The 16450-nt window shown below is 58.8% G+C and overlaps 2 protein-coding genes across 4 annotated transcripts in view; one reads left to right on the top strand and one right to left on the bottom strand.

Moving 5' to 3' along the window:
* The window catches only part of MIGA2 (mitoguardin 2), a 42788-nt gene extending 37409 nt beyond the window's left edge, over positions 1 to 5379 (top strand). The window contains exon 17 of the transcript XR_002781328.1: positions 5369 to 5379. The gene's annotated coding sequence lies outside the window, so the exon portion shown is untranslated. The remainder of the gene's footprint in view (positions 1 to 5368) is intronic.
* CRAT (carnitine O-acetyltransferase) lies at positions 1445 to 13552 on the bottom strand. 3 transcript variants are annotated; one of them, XM_011364138.2, is made up of 15 exons: positions 13229 to 13552; positions 11556 to 11694; positions 10640 to 10903; positions 9259 to 9377; positions 8024 to 8077; positions 7342 to 7504; positions 6784 to 6958; positions 6016 to 6194; positions 5391 to 5491; positions 4877 to 4996; positions 4604 to 4726; positions 4372 to 4507; positions 3958 to 4020; positions 3052 to 3189; positions 1445 to 2240 (listed from the first exon to the last, which is right to left on the bottom strand). In XM_011364138.2, the coding sequence occupies exons 2-15, from the start codon at positions 11580 to 11582 to the stop codon at positions 2202 to 2204; spliced, it is 1701 nt and encodes a 566-aa protein (XP_011362440.1). In that variant the 5' UTR covers positions 11583 to 11694; positions 13229 to 13552; the 3' UTR covers positions 1445 to 2201. The 3 variants fall into 3 exon arrangements, with proteins under 3 accessions (XP_011362440.1, XP_011362439.1, XP_011362438.1); XM_011364137.2 differs by having other exon boundaries at positions 1445 to 2346; positions 13229 to 13551; XM_011364136.2 differs by lacking the exon at positions 11556 to 11694 and having other exon boundaries at positions 1445 to 2346; positions 13229 to 13551.
* Positions 13553 to 16450: the final 2898 nt, after the last annotated feature.

Here is a 16450-nt window from a genome sequence, read left to right as displayed (position 1 = left end):
CTTATATTCAGATCCATATGGTTCTTAGAACTCGAGTTTTGGGGGTCGTGAGTGTCTGTCCATGCAGTGTCCTTGGCCTGGCTCGCTCTCACCTCCCCTGCGGCCCAACCTTAGTGCTGCTCACCCAGCACCCACTCAACTCCTGCTGTGGGTCCGTGCTTCCTGGGACTCCCAGTAACCCCTAGAGGGGGCAGCATCACCCCCGCCGTACGGATGGCACCCAGGCTGTGTACTGTCATGGTGTTCCTTCCCAGGTCCTCCTGCTCATGGCCCCTGAAGGGCATTACCCCACGCTGCCGGCCCTGCTGGGGGCCTGAGTGGCCAGGCTGAGGGCAACACCCTCGTCTGGGTTCTACTCCACGCTCCCCGGCACCTTGGGCAAGTGGCACACCCTCTCGCTGCCTCATCGGAGAGCGAGAACGCCCTGAGTGCACACCCCTGCATGGCTGCGGGGGGATTCGGTCAGGCCCAGCGGGTCCCCCGGCCCAATACGGGTCGGTTCCACCAGGTCGACGTCCCGGCCCAGCCAGCGCCTCCCGGTGCCTCACAAGCCGTGATGGTCTTCCCTCCTCACCGGCCCATGGGCCCAAGTCTGGGGCAGTGTCCACTCATGGCCTCCCTCCTTCTCCACCCCTGCCCTAGGTCATCTGGGTGGGTGTGGCGTGGGGCTGGGGGCTTGGCTACAGGGGCTCCATACCCTGGCCCGAAGGAGACAAAAATGTGACCTCTGAGAACCTCTGCTCTGCCATTTAGTGGCCTGATGACCTTAACTTCTCTGAGCCTCAATTTCGTCGTCTGAAAAATGGGAGAAAACCACAGGACCCATTGTCACGTGCCTGTCACAGGTCAGCCAGGCCACGAGGTGCCTCTCCCAGACCCACCCCACGGCAGCTGCTCTGGGTTTTCACATCCGCCTTAGGGGCCCGAGTGTCCCTCTTGGAGGGAGAGACCCCTCTCTCTACCAACAGCTCACTTGACTTTGGCAGGACACCCCGCCTGTGCCAGGTGCATGGCGTTGGCGGCAGGCAGATTTCGGGTTCTGAGCAGATGGCCATGTGATCTGGAGCACCACTTCTGTTGGTCTCAGTGGGAGGCAGCAGGATGAGGCCGTGGGCTCTGGGTGTCGGCCACACAAGGCCCACCAGGCCCAAGCCTATAGGGCCCCAAAGCCCCTTGGGAGAGTTGTCCCCACCCACAGCCCATGGGACTGGAGAGGCCCAGGTCACGGGTAGGTGGGAGTTGTCTGTGAGGATGTAGTCTTGGATCTGGTGCCCCTCTGGCCCAGGGCCCCATGATTGGAGCTGGCCCTTGGCTCCCTGACCTGAGCCTCAGGGCCCCTCTTAGGCCCACTGGCTGCTTGGACGCCGGCCCCCAGATGCAGGGAAAGCTGGAAGGCAGCCAGGCGCCCGCCCCCACCTGCCTGCCTCCTCGGTTGGAACGCCTCTTCGACAACAAATTTCCCCTTTATTAATTACCTTGCGTGTTATCGTACAATTAGAAATGTGGTTCAGGAATCAAGCCGAGTAGAAGCGAGAGAGCCAGGGCTCTTGAGCCACATTCTCCAAAAGAGCATGGCTGCCCAGCGGGAGATGGCCCCACGGGCCAAGGCGGGCTGGGCGAGGCCCCGGGCGTCCCCTTCCCTTTTCCAGCACACCCCGTACCCTGGCCTCTCAGCTTGGAGAGGACTCGAGCCCCTGCTCCAGGCAGCCCTGTCTTTAGGTCCTTGGGAGCTCGGGGACTCAGGTCAGACCTGGCCTGGCCGTGCAAATGGTAAGAACTGGCCAGAGCTGAGCCATCAAGAAAAGGACTTCCTGGTCTCCCACCCTGGTGGGGGATGGGCTCAGCTGGTTCCTTTCCCCAGAGGAAGGCCTATGTGGGTGATGCACCGAGTGCCTAGGCCTACGTCCTGCTCAGCCTCTGAACACAGCCCAGGACGTGGCCCCTGCAGGTGCTGGGATGACTCATGGAAGGCACTTGGCTCAGGCCTGCCGGCCCCACTAAGGGGTGCCATTCCTGGCTCGGTCTAATCTGTGAGGCCCAAGGGGAGAGGGAGCAAAGAGTGGAGCCCTGGTGGGTGGCCCACCCGGAGGTGGCTTGGCTGTGGCGCTGGCAGGCCCGAGCTCGGGAGGCTCAGAGTTTGGCCCGGGGGTGGCTCTGCAGCAGAGCGCGCATGTCCAGGAGCGCCTTCTCCAGGTAGTGCGTCAGGCGGGCAGCGTTGGTCTCGGCACAGCTGTTGTAGGCTGACACGGAGAAGTTGATGTGGGCCTCCATGGGGTTATAGCAAACGCCATAGCCGTCCGGGACCACGGGCCCGAAGAACATGACGCAGTCTATCTTGGAGGGGACCTGGGGGCGGCACAGGATGAAGGCTCTCGTCCCTACCCCGCCAGGTCCCCTCCAGCCCTGGGGTGGTGCTGGCCTGCTTTTCCACATCTCTGTTCCCGCTATGCTCTGCCCGAGATGTTTTCTCCTCTTCTCCATCAAACAGGTAACTCCTTCTTGTCCTTTGGGGTACAGTTCTAGCATCACCCCTCTATGGAGACTCCCCTGACATTCCTGGAGGGCTTTTAGCTGCTCTCTCCTTGGGACTTGCCTGAGCCCCCAGCACTTCCCAGAGGGCCGTCCTTGCCTCAGTTCCTGTGCTTCCAGCCTGTACTATGAGCCCCTGGGGGCAGGGGCGGTAGTCTATGTTGTGTCCCAGTGCCTGGCACTGGCTGGCGTGGATCGGATTGTTCCTTCACGTCTGATCAGTGAATAAATGAAGCCGATCCTACCCCGGGGGTGGGGCTGACTCCTCCTCAGCTTGCCTGAGCTGCAGTGAAGCCCCCTGACCCCAGTTCCTCAGCTACTTTGGTAGCGGCCTGTGATGGCCTGCACGGGCCACACCGCCACCAAGGTCTGACTGTGTTCTAGACCTTGGCTCTAGTTAGTGCAGCCTTTGTTCAGCTCTGGCTCCAGTAAGTTCTGTTCCACCCCACCCCAGGGCAGCTAGGGCAGTGGCAGGGGCTCAGAGGGCAGGGGTCCCCAGACGGCTCCGGGGCAGTGGCCCACCTGGCTAGTGGAGAGGTTGAAGTGCATGGCGATGGCGTAGGAGGTGTCCATGAAGATGTCAGGCATGCTCACCAGGTCCTCGATGGCCTGCAGCTTCAGGCCCAGCAGGTGCCGGTCAAAGGCCTCCCCGCGGATGGCCTGCAGAAGGGGGCGCGGTCAGGGGCAGGGGCTGTGGGCCCGCAGAGTGCCACTGCCCTCCCCAGAAGGCTGTGGCAGCAACACCTCTTTCATTCAGCGGCCCCTGGGACCTGCAAGACCAGAGCGTCCGGGCAGTAGAGCCCTCATTTCACACATGGGGAGACTAAAGCCCAGAGACCTGCCCGGGGAGGCAGGGCACTGTAGGATTTAAAAGCACAGGCCTAGAGCTGGATGGCCGGGGCCCATCCTGGTGGTGGGACCTTGGCAGGTCATTTACATCTTGGAACCTCAGTGTCTTCATCTATAAGATGGGGCAGTCACTGACATTCTCTTGCAGGGTGGCAGTGAAATCTAAATAGCTGTCTGTGTAACATGGGCAGAGCCTTGCACACAGGCACAAGCGACAGAGCTGGAATGGGAACCCAGGCCTCCCCCCGCCAACCGCAGCCCTCGATGTCAGACGGCAGGAACCCTGCTGTCTGTCCAACTGTGTACACCCCTAGCATCCTGGGCTCCAGGAAGCTGGGGAGAGGATGACACAAGATCCAGAGGTGAGCCTGGAACCTGGAACACTGGCTGAGCCCAGCCTCAATTTCTCCACCTTTAAAATGGGGATGTTCAGCCTTGCTCCAGGTACCTCAAGGCTCAGGAGGGGGTGGTTCAAGCTAAGGGTAAGCAACCATTTGCTGCAGGGACAGATAGGCAGATGGACAGACAGGTGGGAGAGGCCAAGGGTCAAGCAAGCAGGGACAGGAAGGGCTCGCTCACCCGGTCAGTGTAGGATCGGTGGGCCTGCACGGCCTTCCTCAGCAGCTCAACCTTCTGGTGCTCCTATGGGGGTGAGGGTAAGAGGGAGCTGAAGCACTGTCCCTTCTCTGTTCCTGTCACCCATCTCAGTAGCCCAGTCCCTGCCCAGCACTACATTCTGAGCTCCCTGAGAGGAGGAAGTGGAACTTCTAGGGAAGAAGCTCATTGCTGATGAGTGAATACGTAAATAGTTCCCTTTTCTCTTTGGCTGCCAGGAAGCTCAGAGCTAAATTCATGGCTCCATCTTCTGTTATATTCCTAGGTCCGCCATGGGGCTGGAATACAGTGAGTGCTCAATCAGTGTGTGTTGGCAAAGTGAATGGGAAAGTTGATAGCTCAAGCCCAGCTCACCCACCCTTGCCCCAAACCTCTCACCGCCACACTGGAGTCGTCCATGGATTTGACAAAGGTCAGTGAGTCCATGGAGGCCGAGCGGATGGTGTCGGTACGGCCCAGGTGAAACATGCGCAGGGAGGCGCTCTCATACGTGGCACACGCGTGCCCGTAGATCCTGGGTGGGAGACGGGGGTGAGCACACCCCTCGCAGGTCGTCCCCACCTCCGCCCCCCCGCTCTTTCGCCCCCTTCATGGGCGGGGCGGGGCACACCTGTAGTAGGCCAGCTGTAGGGCCATCTGGATGAAGGCGTCGGGGCTCATCTTCTCTGACTTGGGGAAGTCCTTCCCAAAGTGGTGGAAAACCGTGATACTCATGTCCAGGTCCTGGATCATGCTGAGGGGTGGGGAGGAGGCAAGTGAAGCACAGGCACTGGGTGGCCCCCGCCATCGCCACGGGGGGCAGTCTCAGAACCAGCGTGGACCATGATAGACCTGGAATGGGAGCCTGTCGGGCCTGAGGCCCGCCGCAGCGCCTGGCACTCACATGCTGAGGTTCTGCTTGGCCTTCTCGATGTCGCTCTTGACCTCGGGGGTGATGTTGAACCGCAGCTTCTTGGGCATGGGCAGGGGCACCATGGGAGACCGCACGAGCTCGGGCTTCTTCCTGCATGGATACGGGGGCCTCAGGCTCATGCTGGTGCTGGGGGAGCCTGGGTCCATCCCTGGGACTGGGGTGGGGAGGATGGGTCCCTGAAGCTGGAGAGGGCCAGCCCAGGGGGACTCTTGGGCTTGCTCTTCTAAAACTGCCTTCACTCCAGCTTTCAAGTGGCCAAATGGAGGAGGCCTGGAGAGGGGACGGGACTTCTCCAGGGTCATGCAGCTGGGAAGTGGCAGAGCCAGAATTCAAACCAAGGTCTCTAAGGCTCTAAAACCTACGCCCTCTCCTGGCTTCCTTTGAAGAAACAGATTCCCAGGCACAAGGGAGAATGCCATTCCCCCTGTGTCACTTGTCACTGGGAACTTGGGAAACGGGTAGAGAGTGAGAGAAGCACACTCACGTGTACTCCATGACGTGGTCCACGAGGGTGATGATGGGGGGGCCCTCTGCTGCTGCGTGCTCATAAACGAGCCCACAGGAGCCATCTTCTGCCACGATGAACTGTGGAGGGGAACAGGGACCTGTCAGCCCCAGGTCCCTGGAGCCACTCTCTGGTTGGGTCCCATAGGAAGAGCCTCTCTGAAGCCATCTCAGGAGTCATGCTGACTTACTACTGTTATTAAGAGCTAACACTCATCGGAGCCCTTGGGCCTGCCCCATTGAGCCCACATACCTCATTAAGCCCCCGCAGCTATTCTACCAGGGAGTCCGACCACCCCACTTGACAGGCGCAGCGGGGGAAAGCCACGGCCAAGGCTGTGCCGCTCTGCCCGGCCTCGCATCCCAGGCTCTTTCTGATGTGCTAAAGGGGTGTGTTGGAGGTGACAACAGTTTCTGGGCCAGGCCCAGTAATGACGAGCTGACTGCCCGGTAATTACAGTGGCGTCCAGCTGATGGCTTCCACCTGATTTATGGGCTGGGAGTCCAGGGACGCCCACGTGAGAGGCAGGAAGTCCCGACGCTGTCGGGGTGCCTAGTGTGGGTATCTGTCTGGGCTGGGAGTCGAGGCCCTGCCAGGTCCTTACCTGCAGTGTCTTGTCAAACCAGCGGTTGCCACTGTTGAGCTTGCTGCCACCCCCATGCAGCATCTGGCCAGCCACCTGGCTGCGGTACACGTCTTCCGAGACCCGAGGCATGGGTGCATCCAGGCACACGATGAAGATGCTCTTCTGGATAGAGCGCACCGACTCCCGGTTTACCTTGTCTGCAGGTGGCACGGGAGGGGAGGGGGCACAAAATGCGGTTGTCAGGCCTGGGGCGGCCTGGGAGGCCTCCAGGACATTCGCCGAGTGTTTCACTCTTAACGGGGCCCTGCAGCCCCACAGCAGCCCGTGATGCGGGGCCCAACACCTGGTCCACTTTAGACACGAGGCCAGGGTCTCACAGAAGGCCAGGGTCTCACGGGGAGCCAGCGTGGCAGTCAGGGATCCCACACAGGGGTCTGACTCGGGGACAATGCCCCTGACTAATATGGGGTTTGGAGGGGCTGTGGCAGCAGGGGTTGGGCTGCTACTTATTAGAGGGAAATGAACTTAACCCCACTGAGCTTCAGTTTCCTCATCTGTGAAACGGGGCTAAGGACACCTGCCCTGAGTCGAGAGGATTCAGTGAGAAACTGAATCCCGCCCACGGCCTGGTGTGGACAGAGGTCGGGATGTATCCCCGGACCCCGGGGGCACCTTCGATGAGGGTGCTGTACGCCCTGGCCCAGGAGTGACGACGACTGGAGGTAAGAGGACTTGGTGTGGGCAGAGGTAGGCTGTGCCCCCTGCCCTTTCCCCCGAGCCCCACACCTTTGATGAGGGTGCTGTACGCCTTGGCCCAGGAGTTGCGGTGGTTGGAGGTGAGGATGCCCACGGGCTCTTTATTAGTTTGCAGCGACGAGTTCCAGATCTTCTCCAGCTGCACAAAGATCTGATCCGAGGTGAGAGGCGTCCCATCGCTGTGGTACACGTCCAACTCAAAGAACTGTCCGGGCGCAGAGGCAGGTGGAGAGAGGAGGGGGCCAGTGGGGGTCTCAGACTGGCAGCAGTCACCTCCCACCCCAGCCTCCTCTGGTCCCGGCGACCCAGAGGTCACAGCCAGTGCTGTCCTGGGCCCAGCGGAGCGGACAGGGTCAGGCCAAGGGTGAGAGACAGGAAAGGATGTCTTGCATCGCTCTTCCCAGGCCAGGCAGGCCCATGGCCCCTCGTAGCCTCCCTGAGGCCGGGGCCTAACTGGGCACCCAGTGGTGACGTCCGGGGCGTGCCCGTTCCTGGGGGCACACGGGCATATGTGTTGGGGGAGCGGACTTTAGGCCCTGCCCCGCCTCCCCTGCAGCAGCGTCGGGGCGATGTGTGGGGCCCACCCACCTGGTAGTTGTGCACCACCGTGATGTGCGTGGGCGACTTCTTGGTCCTGAAGTTGATGACTGAATCCTGCTTGGGGCCTGGCACGCGGCAGGAAGACAGGATCTGATAGTACTGGTTCATGCACAGCGGCTTCCCCCACAGGTGCTCCACGGGCAGGGTCTCGCTGTGGGGCAGAGGGACAGTGAGGGGACTGCTGGGCAAAGTATGAGGGGAGGAGGGGGGAGGAGGGAGCTTCCGGGTACAGCAAGGGGCTGGGCCAGGCCGAGTCAGGGTTCACGTGAGCAGTGCTGGAGACCCTCGGGTCCCTACTTCCCTTGGCCTGAGCACGGGGCTGACAGACCTGGGCTGGGGTCAGGAGGTTCAAGAAAGTCCCTGCCCTTCTCCAGGCTCTAGTTTGCCACAGGGAGATGAAGGAGCCAGTCAACCCCCAGGGGCCTCTCTGGCTGGGACACCAATTCCAGGGGCGTCTCAGCATAAGGTCACCAGGAGGAAGTTGCAGCAGCTGGAGCAGAGGACCTCGGCATCCGAATCCCCAGGCTCTGTCTCTCCAACCCGGGGCCAACAGGAAGTGAAAGTGGCTGAACTCTGAGCCTGCCAGGCACCCGGGGCCTGGGGTCTCACAGAGCAGGGCGGGAGTGGCTGTGTTAACCAGGCAGGTAGGGTTGGGGGGCGGGCTGCTCACTTGTCAACCATTGTCTTGAAATCCAGCACACCCTCAATTAATTTGGCAGCAAACCTGGAAGAAATTAGAGATCAGTAGCTGCGCGGCCCCTGGGTAAGGAACACCTGCAGGGTTAAGGGAGGGCCTGATTACTTCACTCCGCACTCACTGCTGGCAGGAGCCTGGCTGAGTCAAAGTTCAGGACCTGTGTTTAATCCCAGGTCCCTCTTCTGAGCCTGCTTTCACTCGATCTCTAGGGGGCGATGAGGAGAACTCAGGAAAGGCTGTTGGCCAAGGGCCTGGCAAAATTTAGGTGCTGATGAGCGGCTGCAGGGTCGTGGACAGATTAGGGGTCAGTGCCAACTGGTTCCACTCACGAAGGGCCTGAGGCCCTGAACCACAGTCTGGAGTCTGGACAGAGGTCACCCTTCTGTCAGGCATCAGTTACAGAGAGAACTGGGACCCCAGGGAAGGGGGACTGTGAATGGGAGGGCAGTGGCTTGAGGGGGTCCCCTCTGCTAGGTTCCTGCCTGTTTCTGAGCCTCCGTGTCTCCCAGGCCACCTCGCGACCCAGCCTTCCTCCACGAACTGTCTGGGCCACAGTGACCATGCCTGACGCCTGGGCTGCCCCTGGCCTCCCACATGGGAACCAGCAGTTGGAGTTCCTGGACTTGAACCCCTAGACCTTCCCAAGGGGCCTTGGTGCCTTTAAGAGAAGCAGGTGGTGGCCACCGGTGGCTGGTACTTGGGCAGGAGATCCCGGTCACCGGTATTTTTATCCTTGGTAGGATTGGAACAGAGGCCAGGGCAAGTGACATAGCTGAATGTGGAAAAGGAGACTGTGTACAAAGGTCACCCCTGTGGTAAACTGAAGAAAGAGGGAAGGAGGGGCGAAGCGCCAGGACTGGGGTAGTGGACAGCCTCAGGTTTAGCGGGAGGGAGGGGACCCAGACCACAGAGTGGTGGTGAACAGTTCTGAAGCTTGGGAGCTGAGAAGACCCTGCTTCCTGTCCCAGGTCCTGAACGGTGATCTCGGGCATTTGTCAACCTCAGTGCTCTGAACCTCAGTGTCCCTATCTGTAAAATAGGGGTGATGCTCCCTACTTCATAAGGCTATTTGTGGGCATGAAAGATAATGAACAGGGCTGGGGCCCTGCCGATCTCCTGGGGGAAGTGGACTTCAGGGCCCACTCCGTAAAGGCCTGGAGCCCTGCCTCCCGCCACCTCCTGGCCCTGTGCCAGCCTCAGCGACTCACCGGAGCTGTCCCTGCAGATCCACAAAGTCCTGCCTGGGCAGCACTAAGCCGGGGCTGGAGTAGATGACGAGGGGCTGGCGGTACTGGAGGTAGGCCGTCTTGAGCCACCATTCGGAGAGCTGAGGAAAGGACCAAAGCCTGTCAGGATGGGTGGGTGGGGACCCCGGTGCCCCTTCCTGGTTAGGGCCAGGGGACCTGGCTGGTCCCCCTCTGCCCTCTCTGTGGAGCACAGATTCTCAAAATGAATGCTCAGACCCAGAACCTTCTGCCAGCTTAAACCCGCGAGCAGTGTCCCATCGCGTGCCCCTTAGCTTATGCCAATCGGCGTTAGCAAATCAGACACCACTGCCAAGAAAAAGATGGAGAAGAAAGAAGACTGGCAGGAAAGCCGGGGTGTGGCGGAAGAGAAGCAGAAATGGAAATCGTGTTTCTTTATCTTACAAATTTTTGCCCCGTGATTTCGCTACTTTTAGAAATAAAAATGTATACTTGATAGAAAGAAAAGAAAGGAAAGACATAGAAAAAGAGAGTCCGAAGAACCGAGTTTTCGCTTGTCCTGAGTGGGCGTTCTCCAGGAAGGCACGAGCTCAAGGTTCAGTGTGGCACTGGGGACCCTGGTCCCCTGTGGCCTCAGGTTTGCTGTTATCAGGCTGGGAGTGGCCGCTCGCTTGGATCTCAAGGTCAAGGCAATCTGGGGGGAGCTCACTGTGAGGATAAGTCACTGCACTCGTCGTGACAAGAGGTGGGTGACACATCCTGCATCTCCACCTGGCGGTGCCCTTCAGCCGGGGGGTCCCACACGACCAGGGATCTGAGCCTCTGCCCAGGGCTCAGGAGACAAGGGGAGCCCCTGCAGGTGTGGGCCTTCCCCCAGTGAGAGTCTGCTGGGCAGAGCGCCTCAAGGGCCCTGTGACTGGAAACGGGGTGCCCCGCCCCGTTAGCCAGAAGATTCTATCGGAAGGAGTTCGGTATAAACAAGATTGGAAAACTGCCGGACCCCAGACTCTCTCAGGTCCCGATTCCAGAGTCCGAGGCCCTGACCTGCTGAGGCTTGGTGTGGACCCCCACCGGCTGTGTGCAGCCCAACCCCGCCCTGTGTAATCACCTCTCTCCCATCCTATTGGGATATCAGCCCCAAGAGGCCACCAGCTACGTGCTCCCCGGCACTCTGCCTCGGGCCAGGGGCAGAGTAAGTGCTCGGGAAACTGCGGCACAAATGAATGCACCAGAGTGGTGGGGATGGGAAGATTCCGTGTGCAGCAGCGACGGGCTGCAGTGTGGGATGCTCACAACAACCCGCAGCCTCCAGCGGGGCCCCTGGCACCCTGGCCCTCCGTGGGAACGGTGGGGGGGAACCGGTGTACCATCAGTTCTCACTCACCCAGTTCTCCATCTTCTTGGCCCTGCGCTCCAGCCCCTTCTGCAGCCGCTCCCCTACGCCCCCTGCAGTCTGAAATTCTTCCACCAGCTGCTTGGTTTGGACCCACTCCTCCTCGCTGATGATGGGCTGTAGCGCCTTGAGGTAGTGGTCCAGGGACTGCTGGAGTGGAGGCACGGGCAGCCGGGGCAGGGAGTCCTGGTGTGCTTTGAAGCGGCTGTACACCTTCGTCAAGGAGGAGGGCTTGAGGAAGCCCAAGGGCTTCACCTGCAGACAGCAGAACATTCTGCTCATTCTCTCGCCAGCTGTGAGAGGCCCTGGCAACCCCAAGACGCAGTCCCCAGGTATTTATATGCCCATCCCTGGGGTCAGAGATGGCCTCTTGGGAGACGCCCGCCCTGGCTTCCCAGCCTTCGAGCTATAGGCGTGTCCACCTCTCAGAGGCCTGGGGATATAGGTAGGGATGGGGGAGGGAGGGTATGGCTACCGATTTTGACAGGGCCCGGGATGTTGGGGATGGCAGAGGTGACAGGGAGGGGCCCCTCTTTTCTTACCCTGGGGCGATGGGTCAGCCGGCAGTGAGGTGACTGCCCCCTCCCAGACGTCCCCACCTCCTCTTCTCCCACCCTTGCCAGATTGAGAAACAGGAGGGAAGAAGAGAAAATCAGGGAGAGCCAGATGATTACAGCATCTCTGGGTGGAGATAAAGCCATGGGTTTTCTCCTGTCTGTGGGTGGGGTTAGGGATAGTGTGGGGGCAATGCTATGGCAAGAGAAAGTTGAGTGGCCTGGCAAGGAGGGTGAGAGGTGGCAGAGAAAGAGAGAGTCCGGGAGACTCTGGAGGCGAGCAGAGAGAGACAGGTGGGTCCGAGGCTGCTGGCAGCAGTAAGCAGGAGAGTGGCGGAAGCTCCGTTCCATACCTTCTCTTTCTGTTGCCCGTCTTCCATGGCAGGACTGAGGTTCTGAGCCCTGTCTGTCTGCCTTGGGCTGGCTCTCTAAGCCTAACTGTGCTACCGAGTGGGCGAGCAGAACCTAGTAAGAGGGAGCCACTTGCCTGGGCTGGAAAGAGAAGATAAGAGCCAATATTCAGGGGGGAGGCAGAAGTGGCAGTGGTGATGTCTCTGGTGGCTGTGGTGGCATCTGGGGTTGTGGCTGGGGCAGGAGCAGCTGCTCCACTTGCCCTAGCTTCTAGAAGTAAGAAATGGGGAGAGCCCGAGAGGCTGGTGGTGGGCACTGGAGTAGGAGGAGACCTGGAAAAACCTCCTTTTTTATCTGGATAGGCCCAGAGCCAGCGAGGCAGGCCAAGAAGTATTAAAAAATCCACCTGTTTCACTCCGTGTAGGTCTGTTTGATGAAGGAAAACTTGGCTGGAGGACAGAAACTGCTTGGCTGCTGAGTACACTGCAACTCTAAAATCAGTCCAGGAAACAGAGACTGGTGCAAGGGAGCAGACACTGGGAAAGACCATGGGCGGACAGTGGCTACTAAGAGCCCTGTCCATCCCGTTTCCCTCCAGTACTCCTGGAAGCCTTTTTAGGCCACCCTTCCACCAAAGCCTGGTTCTCTTGAGCTGTGGTTCATTCAGCTGGGGGCCAAGAGGGGAAGCCTTTAAATATTAAAAATAAACCAAAGAATAATGGCTTTCAGATTGGGCTAGGTTTGAGTTACCAGAAATGGAATTCTAGCCAAATCTCTCCTTGCCTCAGTTTCCCGAGCAGTAAAGAGATCCAGTCACCCAGCAGGTCCTGGAGGATGACCTAGAGTCTGTTTGTGGGATGGGGACACAGCTCAGGTGGCAGTGACATGGAGCCTTAGGATCCTGGAAGAGCCTGTCTACCACAGGCCCGCGGACAGGTACTTTCGGCTCTCCGCCTGGTAGTTCCTGTTTGAACATTCTTCTTGGTACAGAGGGAAATACAACCAATCAATGATATGCTTAGAGTAGAGTGTAAAGGAACCCAAATCAGGATAGCAGCACCTTGCTCCAGGCTGCCCTCTGGGAAGGACTGAGGGATATATGTGGACAGGTTGGGGGAGGGACTGATAAAGAGGGAGAGCATGGGGCTGCCACCTGCCACCTCCTGCCAGTTCTCAGGACTTTCTGAGCAGCTCAGCTTGATGCCTCCACGTGAGTTTCTCTGGCCATACACAATTCCCCAGGGGCCATTTGATAAACCCAAGGAAGCTGACCAACTGGACTGGGTTGGAGAAGTGACTTTGGCCTGGGCTGAGAGCGCCGAGGCTGAGCTTGCAAAGGGTGCATGAATCAGAGAATAACTGTGAGAAGAGGCTCCCGGTCCTCCGGAGTGCCGGAGTGCCACTGTCTTTTCCGGGTCGCTAGAATTTAGCGCTACAGGACTTGGGCTCCCTCCGGCCTCTGACCTTGAGCCTCAGTCTCCTCTGTCAAACGGGGGAAGCCCACCTACCGACTCCACACCAGTAGCTGCCGGCCGGGCTGGACAGCGGCCTCCTGGTCGTGTTGCCTCGACAGCCTGTGTGCCTGTTTCCTCATTCGGGCACAGCTGCATGGCTGGTCCGGCCCACCGCCCGCCGCGTCCAGGGCCCACCAGGCCGGGTTCCCGGCGGCACTTACCACGGTCCTGGCGGCGAAAGCCAACATCTCTGCAGATCGCCCGTGGGCACACAGTCTGCTCCGCTCCCCGCGATAGGCAAAGTCCGCACAGCGGCTGTGGTAGATAGGTTCCGGCCAGAGCCTCCTAGCCAAGGTCGCCGAGTCACCTCCGCCGGCCAGTAAAGGCGGCCCGATGCCCACCCAGCGGCCCGGCGGGGCCCCGGCTGGCTTCTCCGGGAGGCGGACTTCTCTGGGCGGGGCCACAGGACAAGACAGTTGCTAGCGCCCACGGCGGGGCGCGAGCGCGGGGCCGGACGACAGTGCGGGGTGGGCCCGGAGGCGGGGCCTCAACGCGGGGCGGAGCCGGGGGCGCAGTTAGAGGTTGGGGTACGTCACGAGGCAGTGGAACCGGGAAGAGGGGAGTTCGGGGACCGCGGTCCAGCTCGTTCTCTCCCACTTCCAAATGCCGTCCAAACTGTTGGAGGCAGTGGTGTGCACCCATCTCAGTCCGTTTGGTGTCCTTGAGCGCTGCTCTCAGAGTGGTAGGAAAACACAACCATGTTGCCAGGGGAATGTCTTCTAACATCCCTTAGGATAGGATCAGAACCACACATAAAGATGACAGGTGGGGAGCGCCCCGCAAAAGCATGGCTGCGCAAACGGCCCTCGCCCGCCCCGCAAAAATATGGCTGCCACGTTCCCAGTGCCCTGCGCCCGGTCGGCGGGCCGTTGATGCGCATGCGCCGGGGGCCCCGCACCAACATGGCCGCCGCCCCCGGTGAACGCTGCCGCCGCGAGCCGGCCGTTGCTGGGCATGCTCCCTGAGTGCCCCGCACCGACATGGCGGTCGTCTTCGCCGGGGTGACTTTAATTCTAGGTTTTCGGTTATAGCCGGCCGGTGCTCATTTCTCTGCAAAAAGATCTGAGCGCGGGGAAAGGAAGGGTGAGTGCGGGGGTGAAAGGTGAGGAGACTGCAGGCGTCCGGGCCGGCTCCTGGCAGGAAGAAGATGGCCGAGGGCGAGCGGCAGTCGCCGCCAGGTAGGACGCACCGGCGGGGTCCGGGTGGAGGCGCGGGGGCGGTGCCAGGCGCGGGGACCGGGAAGGGGTGTGGTGCTGGGGGCTCAGCTCGGCGGTGGGGGGGTCGGGAGATAGAGGAACTCGATGGGTAAGAGGCGATGGGCCCCGAGGAGGAACTGGAGTTGAGGGGCCCTGCGGGAGAAGTGGTGAGGGGCCTGGGGGCAGAGCAAGAACCCGGGGCTACGAAGGTTCGGTGGGTGGCCCGCAATGCACCGGACTTCGGGGCGTCCGGCTACCCGAGGGTCGGGTGGGCAGCGCCTTGTCCAGAAGGGGAGGCCTTGGACACGTCCGCGCTGCGCTTGGTCTCGTGGGGAAGATGCCAGAGATGGGGGCTGCCTTCTTTATCAGACCCTGCTCAGGGTTTGGGGGATGCTCCGTCGGCCTGGGCCTGCTGGACCGCAGTCCCAGCCTCCTCCACATCTGCCCGCCCCTCATCCACCTCCCTCTCTGGGAAGCTGGCCTCTGGAGTTTCAGTGGCTGAGAATTTATTGAGAGAAACTGCCCTTGGTCGTCTAAACCACTAATTTAAAAAGGCTGGTTGTGCAAGATGATGAGCGAATCTCTCTCTGGCACCACCATCTGTAACTTTTATTTACACTGTGGTCTCTTTTTAGTTCATCTCAAATAGCTAGGGGAAGGATCTTCTTAAAGAGACTTGTAACCTGGAGAACGGGGAAGCTGTTTGCTGATCCCCCTCCCCCCTCTCGAGCTAAGAAAACTTAAAAAATTCTGTCAGGAGCAGATAGATCGGCCAAACACAGCTAATGTTTTGAAAGCATTTGATATTCCTTCTACCCTGTCTTACATTTTATCATCCCTGGAAAGGTCTCAAATTTCGAAGGTCACAAGAGGCTCCCACTCCTTCCAACAGATGAGCATAGAATTGGGTATGATCCGTTAGGGTATTCAAAACCAGACATTTCTTTTAATTTCTGTACATGTTCCCTTAGAAGTTCTGGTGATGACATCAAGGGCTATAAGGCAACCAGAATTACCAGCGAGGTGAATGTGTCTGAAGATGGTGGGCAGGGGAGAGAACCTGTGCACTGAAAGGGGTGAAGGCTCAGGAGGTTAGCTATGGTTGGGAAGATCCGAGTTCCCTGGACTTGGTCCTTCTTTGAAGTTTGAAACCGGATGTTTTGGGACAAGTGGAGAGAACTGCTTAACTCACACAGTATAGTGGTGAAAGCCTGGGGTTTTGGAGTGAAAGAGATCCGGCTCTGCCTGGCAAGTTGCAGCCTCTGTGAGCCTGTTTTCTTATCTCTTAAAATGGCCCCGCTACACTTTCTTCACGGAGATGTAGAGTGTGTGTGTGCCTTTGATGGTGTGTGTGAAGCATGGGATGTGCCCGGTAACTCAGTGTGGATTACCGTTATCTTTTTCAAAGGTGGCGCAAGTCAGGCATGTGAACTGGTTCCTGGATGGTGGATGATAATACATTATATTCTCTGGGAGTTTTTAGAAACATTTCTCAAACGTTGGATGTTTCCATCTTATACTGAGAGGTTTTAGGGGATCCAGTTGTCCAGTGGTGCCTTTTATCAGAGGCAGAACTTGATGTTGGGGAGACTGTGGATCTGACTTCATTTATTACAGTCCCGAGTTTGCAGGTTGTTTTTCTTTTTTTTTTTTTTTTGATTTAGGATTTTATGTTCTGGCGGCTCGTGTGTGTGTTTCGTCAGTGATCTGTTGCAATGCTTCCTGTAGGATAGACTTCCCTAGGAACAGGGTCTGGCCTGGAGGTTTTCCTCCTTGTCAAATAAAGTCAGGAAGGCTATCTGCTTTCCTGTAACAGTTCTCTTCAACTTAGAAAAGGACTGTGTTCCCATTAATCATTTGCAAGTTGGTTATTTAGAATGTGGAACACGTATTCCCATAAAAACAAAGCTTTTAATTTAACGTCTTATTAAAGTAGCAATTTACTAATAGTAGGGGGGGTCTCAATTTGGGGTTCTGGGACCAGGACTTGCAGAACAGGTGGGAGGAAGAAGGGAGTTTGGTCTCTTTCTTGGGCCCTGGTTAATTTCGAAATGGGCAGGGGTTTGCCTTGCTCTTGTCTCAGATTCTCTATCCTACTCCTTAGGCCTCCAGGTCTCCTGGCATTTTTCTCCCTCAACAATTGATACCTTACTTTCCTTGCAGAGAAAGGAAAGGCAGGAGGCCAGT

This window comes from Pteropus vampyrus, unplaced genomic scaffold (assembly GCF_000151845.1).
Source record: "Pteropus vampyrus isolate Shadow unplaced genomic scaffold, Pvam_2.0 Scaffold95, whole genome shotgun sequence".
Classification (NCBI taxonomy): Eukaryota; Metazoa; Chordata; class Mammalia; order Chiroptera; family Pteropodidae; genus Pteropus; species Pteropus vampyrus.
Note: the sequence above shows the minus strand (reverse complement) of the source record. Positions and strands in the feature narration are given on the sequence as shown.